This window comes from Fulmarus glacialis, unplaced genomic scaffold (assembly GCF_000690835.1).
Source record: "Fulmarus glacialis isolate BGI_N327 unplaced genomic scaffold, ASM69083v1 scaffold4722, whole genome shotgun sequence".
NCBI classification, from domain to species: Eukaryota; Metazoa; Chordata; class Aves; order Procellariiformes; family Procellariidae; genus Fulmarus; species Fulmarus glacialis.
The window spans coordinates 3,374-16,446 of NW_009198280.1; the positions used below are offsets into that span (position 1 = coordinate 3,374).

General features: G+C 38.5%; 1 protein-coding gene across 1 annotated transcript; it reads left to right on the top strand.

The window, feature by feature from the left end:
- The first annotated feature begins 1,069 nt into the window (after positions 1–1,069).
- PPP1R2 (protein phosphatase 1, regulatory (inhibitor) subunit 2) lies at positions 1,070–9,468 on the top strand. Its single transcript, XM_009572824.1, has 7 exons — positions 1,070–1,171; positions 1,646–1,726; positions 2,030–2,133; positions 3,385–3,564; positions 4,825–5,033; positions 6,592–6,642; positions 8,026–9,468. The coding sequence occupies exons 1-5, from the start codon at positions 1,089–1,091 to the stop codon at positions 4,902–4,904; spliced, it is 528 nt and encodes a 175-aa protein (XP_009571119.1). The 5' UTR covers positions 1,070–1,088; the 3' UTR covers positions 4,905–5,033; positions 6,592–6,642; positions 8,026–9,468.
- Positions 9,469–13,073: the final 3,605 nt, after the last annotated feature.

Here is a 13,073-nt window from a genome sequence, read left to right on the forward strand (position 1 = left end):
AACAAACAAAAACCCAAACCAAGCAAAAAAAACCCAAACCAAAAACCAACAAAGCCCTGTAACATTTTCGTCCTTGAATAAGAATTTGCAACACTTCAGGAATATGTTAATGCATAAGGTAATATTAAATAGTGGAATTATTTTACACTTCTAAAATTAAATTTCTTGGTTTAGTCTAAGGGAAAGACCACCTTGTATGAAGCTTGCAATAACCTTTTTAGAGAAAATGTGGAACCTGAGAGGTTCTGTGATTAAACATTTCTGTTGCTTTTAGATCAGTGGAGGGGTGACTCTTCCTCTGGCCACAAGGCTATTGCTTTCCTTGTGGCTTATATATTTTTTCAGTCCGGGTGGACTTTTATTTCTGCAAATAAACATAAAGTGGTACATTCTCTGATTAACTGGGGAGATTCTAAATAACATAAAATCACTGGTGCCTGTCTATGTAAAATGTGCAACTCCCTCAGCTTAATTACAGCAGTGAATCAGTTCTGTTTTATGATTTCACTTTAGGGTGACAAAAGCAGTATTAAATAACCAGCTTGTTCAGTGCTATTTATTTTACTGCAGGAAGTTATTTGGTTGGTACTGTTTATGCAACAGTTTCACTAATAATCATAGCAACTCACTGAGCAGAGGTGAGGTGGAAGTTACTTGGTTTTGTTGAAGTGTTGTGGGTTGTAAGAAGAGGAAGAATGATTTTACAGTAACTTGTAACAAGAGCAAACAGTTAACGGGACAGTGATTGAACAAGACCGGTAGTCTCTTGAGAAAATATATGTATGTATGTGAATAAGAATACATTTATAGATCACTGAGTTTATTTAGCTGTTGTGAATTGTTAGGGAAATTAAGTTGCATTGATAATTTGTCATGACTTAACTAAAGTAGAACAGTGTTTAACAGCCATACTTTGAACACATGCCTGTGTGTCATAACAATATTCTTTGTGCGCAGTATGTAGTAGAGGTCAAAAGAAATTCTAAACGTTCCTTTTCTGTGGCCAGACAGAACTAATTGTTTTTAGAATGTAAGAAAATTTAACTTTGTTTTCTTATTTCAGTAAAAAATCCCAGAAGTGGGATGAAATGAACATCATAGCTACGTACCACCCAGCAGGCAAAGATTATGGCTTGATGAAAATAGATGAGCCAAGTACTCCTTATCACAGGTAGGCTTGCTAAACTGCTGTCCTAAATGATGCCAGGTGACATAGTAGTTTTACAGTAAAATTGACTTTATGGATGTTGTAGTATTTACTACAGCTGATTGCCTGACAGACTGTGCAGGCCTACTGGATATATGCAGCATATTCAGATTTACAAAGCTTCTAAATAAAGGCTTATAGCTATCGAGGAGAACTGTCAAAAAGGACAAAGTCAATTTTTAGAAGGTTTATATCTAGCAGGCTTTGGGCTTTGAATGGAATAAATAAGTGTGACTTGTATTGATTTTATTTTTTTCAGTTAACATCAGTGTGCTAGAATATAAAGTCATTCATATCAATATTTAAATTAGATTTGGAAAGTTTTTAAAATATTAAAGGAGTCCTTTAATTGAGTGCTGTAAGGTTTGACTGTTTTATCAAGCAAATTTTAAGCAGCAAATTATTGATAAAGGCTACCTTCTTTGTTTGCCTTCCAAGCATGGTAGGAGAAGATGATGAGGATGCAGTGAGTGATTCAGAATCAAATGAGCCCTTAAAAGCAGATGTGTTAAGTAAAAAGTAAGTATTTTCATAGAAAATTGACTAAATGTTAAGATAATTTCCTGTTTCCTGGAGTAGTTTTTCTTTATGGAAAGGTGTTACTGGTCTCTCTAGAAGTCAAACTTTTGCTATTGTCAAATTAAGTCGTTTTCGGTGTTTGATAGTGCCACTGGTAGTTTAAACCTCTTGCAGGTTGTTAGTACACATAAATATGGCAAAAATAATGAACAAAGCAGTTTGTATGAGTGTTCTGAAATTTCGTGTATTTTAAATAGTGGGAAACTTGCTGCTTAAGCATTTTGTATTGCATGTTTTATGTAGACTGGCAGCTGCAGCTGAAGGTAAAGGACCCAAGATTATAGCAAAGCAAGAGGAAAGCAGTGAGGAGGAGGAAGAGGATGAAGAATTAACACCTGAAGAACGAGGTAAGCATAAGTTGTTTGTTTTGTTTTCGTTTTTTTTCCTACAAATAGTTTCAGATTTTCAGTAAGAAATATTTGGGAAGAAAAAGTACTGTCTAACAGAAAAATGTCATTTGAAAATGGAGATAAATAGTCTTTGAAGGGTAGGTAAAAGATCGAACGAATATCCTTACTTTGTAATCGGGACTGTTTGGTTTGGGATCTACATATAAACAGGAACTTGCTGTTACTGGCTGCCCCCTTCTATACAAGCTTAAGGTGTGGAAATTCTTCTTAAACCTAGACTTCTCAAATAAAAAACCCTTCTGGTTTTGGGGTGAGGGAGTACTTCTTAATCTGAACATATTTCAGGTAGACTTAACAATTCAATGAGTACTGCTGCAATTAAGATGCTACTAATTGCTTGCAAACATACAGATGATATTTCTGTTGTTTTCAAAGCAACTGGATCCAGCAGGAAATCTACATTTATTCCTAAGCAAATTACCTCATGCATCTTCAACAGAGATATTGTTTTGTGTTAGCTTGGGCTAGAACATTTTGAGGAAACAGTCAAACAATAATACTTCTAAGGTTTCAGGCTTGCCTTATCTCGCTGTTACTTCTCATCTTTCCTGCCCCAACTTTGAGTGTAATCTTACTATTCTAAAGGAAGAAAAAAACAGTGTTGGGGCTGCCAATAAGCAAAGTTTAATTTATTATAATGTGTTACTGCTAGACCTGCTAATGCTTAATATATGGAGCAAAGTTAGGCTTCAAGCCATGGGGAAAGCGGAAAATATTTTCTTCTACATGTGGTAAATATATCGCTCATAACCGGTCTTTGGTAGCTAGCCAGGAGGCAAGTCTGACATCTGCAAAAGTTCATCTTCTATCCCACCAGTACATCTCGATTTGTCCTGAAGTTTACTTAGAAACAAGGCTTGTGAAACTTTGGAATTGTGTATGCTGTTACTACATGCTTCTTTTGGTTCAGACTTGCTCTTACTTGCAGACAGGTTCTTTTAAATGTGCTTCAGCCATTCCAGTCCATTAATTACTAGCCTTTTTGTAAGTCAGACTTAATTAAAAGAACACTCCACTGCTTGAAGAAAATAACTTTAATTCAGTGATTGCTTGATCATATTATCAATGGACTTTCAAGGTAGGAATAAATTTACCTAGGAAGCAGTTAGTTCCTCTCTGAAGAGGAAATAAGTTGATTTTCTTTTTTTTAAAAAAGGGAAGAAAAAATTTGCATTTGTTTGTCCACAGAGAAAAAGAAACAGTTTGAAATGAAGAGAAAAATGCACTACAATGAAGGACGAAACATCAAACTGGCAAGACAGCTCATTGCAAAAGAACTACATGGTGAAGAAGAGGAGGATGATGAGGATGAAGAGATGCATGATGCTGCGGATGTAGAGACAATGAATACAGAAGCTACCGAACATGGTGAGCTACTGATTAATCAAAAAGCATGTTTAAGTACTGGTGGTCCTTTCAACTGTTGGGAAATGAATACACTCAAGTGTGAGAATGGTTAGAAAGGGTACAGTGTGAATGTAACGTTCAATGTGCAATACTGCATGCTGTCTTGATAGGTAGATTTGTAGCATGGTACCAAAACCATCAGTATTGCTAATTAAGCATGTGGGCTTTTGTTTGTTGTGACATAGCAGAAAAGCAAACACCTCTGCTTTGTACTATTTCCCCAGCATAACTGATGTTTGGTAGTGAAGTTGCCAGCATCCTTTTTAGAGGAAGAGTCGTCTTGTACAGAACACTTAAAGCTGTGGCCACACAGGAGAGCCTGGCCTTATGTTGTGGTTCAGTTCCCATTCTGCTCCCAAACCATCCTGTAGCCAGCAATGGGAATCTAGCATGAATGTTTCCTCCCTGTTGACAGGAGTGTACCTAACTTCCTAAGTAAGAACTTCCGCCTGTCTTACTGTAATGTGAAACTGCTGTTAGGACCTCAGTATGCACTTGTCCTTAAGCAGTAATGTTCATTTCTATAATATGGGATAAGACCCTCAGCTTTGCTTTTCGTGCAGTTACTGGAAGAAAATCTGGGACTTTTAGCTGGGAGCTGTTTCTGGAACCTGCTTCAGGGCTGTCTCTTGGTAGGAAACTCATAAAACTATAGAGGCTGACAGAACCTCTTTCATCTTTAAGTTTTCTCTGGGTGAAAAGGGTGTTATAATAAAAGTTTTGATTTTTGTGGTGGCCTTCTAGTGAATAATTACAGCTGTTCACTACCCACCTCTGTGTGTAACAGCACTTCGAACAAGTTTTTGGCATTAAAAAAATAGACATCTGTTGCTCATGAGACGAGTGGCAATAAAGTCTGTAAGCCTCATTCATCTGTTGCTTGGCAAAGCTATGAGATGTTAGCACAATCTGCAGACTTGGGAAGATGCTGCATGGGTTTAACTTGGTTCACATTTGCTTTTCACAGCCATGTGAACTAGGAACTCTTCTAAAATTAGTTTAAATTCCACATAATAAAAAGGTGATTTGCAAAGTTCAGTGTGTTTAAGTTCTGTGGATTGCACATTTTAGTCCCGTTATTTATTACAGGAGGACTAATGCCTTCATAATTGCTCCGAAAGGGTCATTTGATACATGTCTGAGACCCATTAGTGGACTGACTTTATCCAGTAACTTATCATACGCCTTATAATGGCTATTTACTAGAACTTCACTCTCCAGGGGAAAGGAGGGCTCCAATAGGCAACCTTATGACCTTTCTCCATGGCTTGAAGCTGCCATCTCTCTGCACTCTGCTGTAAAACAGAGGCAACTCCGCTCCCCAGCTGCATTCTCCAGTGGAAAGAAGGCACACCTTTGCAGCATTTTTCCATCTCTATTGTTGAAGTCCATTCCACCTTGCCTCATAACCAGCTTCAGAGCCACAACTGGTAATTATGAATTTTAGACTGCTCATGGCCAATAGATTCCATAAATGTAACTGTGTGCCAGTTTATCAACCCATTAACTAACTGGTTCACCTCCACACCACAGCATATAGAAATACTTTCCATTAACTTGATGTAGTTCTCAAATCTTTTTTTTTTTTGTATCATTCTGCTTAACAAACCTTAATGTTTCATTATTTCCTAATCTCTGCATCAACTATCATAGCTTTTGGTCTCTGTACTTGATCTGTTCTTCTGAGGTTAAGTACTGGTCTCACTTTTGTAGCAGCTGGTGAATTGAATGCCCTCAGACTGATCATGCGTGATTCTTTGTGGAAGGGTTGGTCAAAGGATGTTGGAATATGGACAAAACTGTTAATAAACCTCTCTGTCTTCTGCCACTGCCCACATTTTAAGAAATTCCTACACTGAGATGATAAATGTTCACCAACGTAGCTGTGTTAAAGTAATGTCAAAGTTTTACTGAATTAACTTTTTTGAGATAATATCTCTCTATCACTCTCTCATCTGTATTCTGAGGGCACAAAAGAATCATAAATTCATAAATGTTCATTAAACAGATATTAGAGCTACAGAATGTTTCTCAAATAGCTGGTTTCAACACTTGCTACTTGGGTTTTTTGCTGGTCTGTGCTTTTGGTCATGCCATGCTTTTGGTCATATTAAGCAATTGGGTATTTAAAACAGTATTTCAATTTGGTTGTTTCCTTCGTGGAAGTGGATCAAAATGCTATTAATATTCTTGTTCCTGAGATTCCCCTGTTAGGACTGTAAGCATGTGGAAAGATAATTCATCTGGATACCTTTCGAAGAGCTCTTCGACTTCAAATCGTTATATTTTAAAGTGCTTTCTTATAGAGCAGAAAAGGAGGGTTTTCTTTACTCAGTGTATTGGGTGATACAGGAGCTGATTTTTCTGATGGCTTATTTTGGCTTCACTATGTTAAACTGACTAACAGCTCTGACGCTTGCTTTTAACTGCAAAGGAAATGTCTGTCTTTTTCTGCATGTTGTATTGTAGCTACATTTTGATAATTTCTTCCATTCGACTTAAGTTCTTCTGAAGTTAGGAAGATCATCTGGTGGTGTGGCTACCACTCACCTATTATGTCTGAGACTGCCAATCTATGTGAGAGCTGGCATGCAGTGTCTTTTTATTCCAGTGGAATAACATGACTTCTATAGTACTGATGATCATTCTGGGTAAAGATGTGACATAAGAGGCATTTCTTAGTGGTCTGTTGTGACTCTAGGGCTCCACTGGCTCCTGGGTTGTTTTTCAGGCAATTTGAGACCCTCTTCTCATTTGGAATTTTTTCTGTCCATGAAGATCCCTTAAAGGTTCTGTGCTTCTCTTATCCAATGCTCCTTTCTACCCTCTAATCCTGTCTGTTTTGTGTTTGAGTAAATCTAACAGTACTCTTCTAATCTCTACGCTATCCTTTTGAAGAAGGGGCTAAAGACTTAGGACAGGTTTTTAAGAAGGCTTCTGTCAGATACCACCAGGTCTGCTAATACGAATTGCGCTTCTTGGTTACAGACTGAGATTTCTTGCTGATTGAAATGAAGATGGCCAGTCCAGTCAGTGATGGTGAGAACTGTTTGTCTATTTTTGCCCCTGTCTTCATTGTGGGCTACCAAGTGTTTTAAGTGGATGGGTCATTCCTTTCTTGCCTCAAGTAGCTGTAACTTATCCCACATATATGGATTCTAGCAGCCAAGCTTTTTGATGGAAAAGAAAGTTCAAGCTGTAATAGACTGCATTAGGATTGCTTGCTTCAGCATTTCAGCTTCTCTGGAATTTCTCGGGCTACTCCCTATTTATGACTCCATGAACAACGTAAATAGACTTTGCCAGCAAAATAGTGACCTTCTTTCCTCTCCACAAACACTTTTTCTTTAAAAATTCTCTTTGAAGTCACTGAAGGAAAGATTCCTGATGTAGGTAGATTTAAGCATGATGATTTCAATGCATACCTGTCTTTACTTCTGCTACACAAAAGTATCACATACAAGGGTGTGATCTATAGCAGTTCAATTGACAAGCAGTAAAACTATTGTTCTCTCCTTACGGTTCATTTAGCATTCATTGCTATGATAACCCTGCTCAGATACTGCTGATCAGCTTAGCTGTCAGCTGAGTGGGTGTGCTCTTTTGGCCTTTGGTAGATGCAGAATACATTGTGTTTTATTAACCACGGTGAGCGTCACCCTAAAGATGACTTAAGTGAGAAGGTTGGGAGCATACACAGATTGGTTCTGCTTGTTAGCTATGCTATTCACTTGTTAAACTGCACTTGTTACCAAGTCTAACTTGTGCTGAAGCCTAACTGGCCTTTTTTAAAGAAGATTATCATCTGGATGTGGTTTTCTCTCATCTTTGCTTTATGCCGCTGAATTTTCAGGTGTGCATATATAAATATATATACACACATATTTTTATACATATATAGCGGGCTTTTTCACATGGAAAGCACTAATGAGAAGGAGCTTTCTCTGATTTATTGCTGTTCTTTGGCTCAAAACCATGAGTTTAACAACTCCTTGAAAAACACAACAGACTATGCTTCTTCATTTACAAGCTTTTTTTGTTTTAAAGTGTCTCATCTGGAATTGAAATTTGACCTGAAAAGTACTATGCTTGCTTGTGTTTCGGGAACCTCATATGTTAGTTCTGCAAATTGATCCCTCTCTTAACTCCTGGGTTAAATCCTCCCAATTCCAGGGGTGGTGAGCATTCAGTGCTTGGTATGCTGAACAATGGTGTTAGCCATTTCTTCAGAACATGAGAGTGAAATAACTATCTTGGAAGTTTCTGCACTCTCAGACTAAAAGCTTGTAGGTTGCTAAAATGGGTTGGCAAACATTACTTTTGGAGAAGCAAAGATGATTTCAGGAGGATTTTTGTGTGTGTTTTGAAAATATTCAATGAGTGTGAAGAATTACCTATTTTTTTGTAATCTTTCTTATGCAGCACATGCTACTCGTGACCAGCTGGAAAGTAGAGCACACAGCATAGAAGAAATCTGTCCAGAACTGTAACTGCTTGTCAAAGACACAAATACAAACATCGCTTCATGATTTTTGCAATTAAGGCTCTTAAATATTGAGAAGCATATCAGTTACAATGTTGTATTGCCAAGAATGTTAATTTTAGACTTGTCCATTAGGCAGAAAAACCTGTCTAATTGATTTATTCTTGTGCCTAGTATTTCATGGAGAATACTGCTTCATAATCTGTTCAACCAGAATGGCATTCCCTGTATGTATAATGCCGGTTATCTTGCGTAATGTACCGTTACTCTTCATGCTTCGAAACAGACAGTATCTTTTGGTTTTTCACTATTTATTTGACAGTGTTCTAGGTGTGGTATCTCTTATCGAAAGGTTTGGGATTCAAGAGCCAAACGGTACAGCATGTATCAGATTGACATGCAAGCTATTTATCAGATGTGTTTAAAAAGGGATTATTTAAGTCTTACAACTTTTTTGTAAAACGTTGACCTGTTAATCTAGATTTCAGTACGTTATTACCTGTACTTTCCCAGTCTTTACAAGAAGACCTGTATTATTTCTTAAGAGTGGTGTTTGGGATCAGTTGTTAGTTTCTGACTAAGGCAGTACTAATGTCTGGTAGAGGGAATGTTTTTACACTGGAAATGTGCTAACTTGAACTTTGCATTTAACTCTTCCATCGGGACTGGATGTTTTGTGGAGCTCTCTTTGGCTTACCCTGAGAACACGGAAGTTCCCTCCAACTTTTCTCTTAAAACCACATCCACTGTCACTCTTCTGGCTCTTGTTTCAAACTTTTGGTCCTTTCCAGTTGCATGAAGAGTGCTTGTGCTACTAGCATCTGAGAAAAAACACTGACCCATGAGCAAATCCACATCAGGACTGTGAAGATAAGCTGAGTTTAGACTCTGGCTGTTCTTTATATAAAGATAACTGCTGATGATCTCCTATTCATTAGGGGTTGGTAACCAGCATACTGAAAACCACTGGTCTAAATTTTCCTTTATCCGTTGCAACTTACAGCAGCTGCTTTTGTAAAATGAAGGCTGTTTGGAAGACCAGAAGGGAAACTGCCTAGTTCAAATACTTGTTTACAGTGTGGTTGTATAGCCCCTGTAAAGAGGGATTCTGAACGTCCAAATTGCTGTAAACAACTTCCCACTTGGTGGAATCTGATTGGTGAATGTTCCAGTATTCAGAGTAGTTCCTGGGTTTTATTACACAAATGAAGTATACACATAAGCTTTAGCTTGGTTATGGAATACAGTGTATATCTTAATTTTGATGGGAATTTGGTATGTTGCAAAAATCCATATAATTATATGGATCTATTTTAAAATGTCTTTTTGTCCACTGTATATGTGAAGTTTGAATAAAGGAATGAAAAGTTATTTTACAGTTATATGCATTCTCAAGTGTGAGCTTTCATGAAATCCCAGAGAGACTGAGAGTGAATAAGGCAATAGGATGCTGTCCTTTGAAAGATTTATACAGAAATAGTTCATTAGAATGGATGTGTTGCCAAAGATACCTGAGAGTTGTGCTAATGGGGTGTTGTAGTGTGCCTTTCCCAACTGTCTCCTCTCCTTAGTAGGTAACAGGGTTGTCAGCTGTGGGATACTTAGTCTTCTAAGGGCCTGAATCAGGATTAATAGCATCTTTTCACCAGAAAGAGTTGAACTCTTGATTCAGTCCAGTGTGGTGATGCTAATTTTTTAATATGGAGAATGCTGTTTCTTCTTGTATCAAACGTGGTCACTTACATAGAATAAACGGGGGCAAAGAGTAAGCATTTAGATACTTCTGACTCCTAAAGTCACTTACTGTAGCTTTAAATTTGGCTCCCAAGAATAGGATTTCAAAACTTAAAGTTTGTACCCTTTATATACCAGCTTGCAGTGTTCAGAGTGTTGGAGTGTCTGCACCGACCTGTATTTCAGACTGATCAGCTGATGGCCTGGGCTGCCCCAGCTAGGGCAGTTAAGTCCTACTTAACTAAGTCCTACTGAGAGAGTGGCAGCACTCAGCAAAGCTGGAGCATGAATGGGTTAAGCTTTGACCAATGTGTATGGGTAGTGCAGGTATCTTCCGCGATGCTGTAAAACAGATTACTTGTACTTTGTGATAAGTACAAGTGGGTACTTTGTACCCGCAATTGAGGCAGAATCCATCGGAAGCAGCTCTTATACGAGCTAATGTCCTGCCCTCCTTCCCCCTACGCTTTCTGTGTCCAAGACCTCATTTTCATTTTGGTGCTCACTGGGGATACTTTGTACCCTACAATGCCTACAAAGCATTTTGTTTAACAAACAAAATGAAAAAAACTTTGCTAATTTCCAGTAAAGACCTTCCTGTAATGGCTTCCAAAATCCTGGATCAAATGGGTATGTAGCTTTGAGATACAGTATACATAAATACATGAAGACGGTTTTAAATGAAACTCAGAACGTACAGTAGGTCCCTTCATCAGTCAGATGATTTTGAGCTGTCTGGGTGATCTCCCTTTTTCCATGCCATCAAGCCCCCAAGTTTTAGTTAGATACCATTTTGGAACTTGTAGTGGTTTTAGTTATGGGTTTTATTAAAGGTGGTGTTCTCTTCATTCTCTTCAATGGTAGCAAAAATTTTGTTCGTGCTTCTTCATCTCGCTCACCTGGAGTGCAACCTGATGTACCTGACACTGCTTTTAACTGAAAGGCTGGTTTACTTATTTTATCCAGGCTTACACCTTCACCTATTTTAAAAGCTAAAATAGGCAAGTTTACTTTGCAGTAACTGCAGGTAGTCTATATAGCTTTTTTTACAAAGGGATGTCTGATTTCCTTCTATTCTGAAAATATCAATTATAGTTCCCTGCTGAATGGGGACAAGAGAAGAAATGCCTTTTCTCTTTTTACATTTGATGGGGACTTCGCTTGCATGTACGTCTTAATCTTGGGGTGCCTATGGTAAAGGCTCATTTGTACAGCAGAGAGTGGTGTAAAGAAGAAACAAAAGACACTCAGCCCTAACTAATGTGGTCACTGAGCTCCACAGATCATAATTGTGAAGCTTCTTGCACAGGTTTAAGTCCTCAAGCTGCATCCTGTTTAGAGAAAATATTTTCAATATGCTTCCAATAGGAAGATCACTTGCAAATAAGAGCCTTAACTCCATCTTTAAAGTTTTCTTCTGTCCTTGAAGTTTCTTTCACGCTGAGTTGTACACAGTTCATGGAAACTGCAAATATTTTTTTCCACAGCTCACTCTCTCATATTAAACTTGTATATTTTACCAGATCTCTTTGTTTCTGTAACATGCTTTTTGTGGTGTTTATTATGATACCACCTCACAAATGTAATTATTAACACATTGAAACCAGTGTTAAGTGTCACAACGTGAATAAAACCATTGTTTTCATTACTGCCTTATGGCACTAATACTAGATGTATTGGTTTGATTTCTTGGAGCTTTTTAGAAGAAACTGGCAGCTACTGTAAAGTTTGCAGGTGTGTTCATAGGTGAATATTTAAACACGTATTGCAATTTCCTCATCACTGCAAATGAGGAAGTACTTTTTAGTGTAACTTTGATATACATCAGTTTGTACACACTTTCAGATTTTGTGCTCGCTTGCCTACCTAGACATGAGGGTAGATCTGGGAACCTGAATTTAAGACAGCGGCACCACAGAAAAGGTTGCATTTTTCAAGGTAATTTTCTTTGGTGTTGTAGGATTAAAGCAAGACTGTCTCTTCATGGTCAGCGTTGAGTAATGATTCACTAGCATTGAGTAATGGAAAATGACTAACACCAACTACTCCTTAGGAAGTAGAACTGTATTCCAAAAAAAAAGAGTTGGGCTCTCTTTTCAATTGCACACTTCAGTTGAAAAGTGGATTTCACAACATAAATGCAGTCTAAGTGATACAAAAATTTCTTAACTTGCTGCTTTTTCTGTATGGGCGTGACGGATGCACTCAACTCCTTAACCAAACTAGCGGTAGTTTGGTTAGTTTTGGTGAGGGACAGCTCACAAAAATATACAATCATTGCATCTGTGTAACTTGTAGTTTGGATCTGACATTTCACCAGTCTTAAAAAAAGAAAAAACCCCAAAACCCTAAACCACAACTGACTGAACCAAAAAGCTTCCCTTTCCTTCTGTGAAAGGACACCTTAACCGAGGGAGGGACAGTAAGGGTACAGCAGGCACTCAACTTCTTGGAAAGGAAAGAAGTCTTATGTTCCCCTCCATCCTTCCGTGTTGACTGTTTCTTCTTGTGAGACCAAAAGGATGTCAGGGGAGAGAGAACGGGTAGGGTAATGGAAAAGGATAAAAAAAATAGAGGTGGAGCTTGGTGCAGGTGATGGGGCGCTGGAGGGATGGAGGGTGTGAAGGCTGCAGGGGGTGAGCAGGCTCGCTGGGAGCAGGTATGGCAGCTCCTCGAACTCCTGGAGGAGCTGAAAATGAACGTCATCAACTCACGTCAGCTTCCTAGCACTGCGTCTCTGTACCTGCAGGTCGGAGCGTGTGACTCGGTGTGACATTGCTTCCTCTTTGCCAAGTTTAACTTGAAGAGAATAGTAACTTGTACTCCTCTGTCACTGCCTTTGAGGATGAGCGGGGATGGCTGACGCTCCTTTGCCTTTGTCATTTCTACATCTGGGAACACTAAGCAGTGCCAAACTTGGTAAAGCTCTTTTGCTGTTTTCTCTTAAGGGATCAGAAATCTACAATGTTTTGCAGTCCTTCACTACAAACTGGGAGAGGATGAACATGGTCCTTTTCACTCCATGATACAGCCCTTTTGGTGTCTGAAAAGCCTTCAAAAAGGTATTCTCAGCCAAACATTCTGTACAAAGCTCAAACATGCACACTTGGTATTCTTTGTACAGAAAAAACCCCACTGCTCGCGTTTCTCCTTCAAAGACAACTTTGAATCTCCCCGATTGACACAAATCTACAGTTATTTCCAAGATTTAGAACGGAAACACTCTGGAAGGCAGCCGGAGCTCTAAGTTCTC

Excerpts from the sequence above, each read along its gene's own strand:
- PPP1R2 (XM_009572824.1), top strand. The coding sequence starts at position 1,089 with ATGAACATCATAGCTACGTACCACCCAGCAGGCAAAGATTATGGCTTG. Across the intron at positions 2,134-3,384 it reads ATTAACACCTGAAGAACGAG|AGAAAAAGAAACAGTTTGAA; the intron begins GTAAGCATAAGT and ends GTTTGTCCACAG. Across the intron at positions 3,565-4,824 it reads TACAGAAGCTACCGAACATG|GGGAAAGGAGGGCTCCAATA; the intron begins GTGAGCTACTGA and ends TTCACTCTCCAG.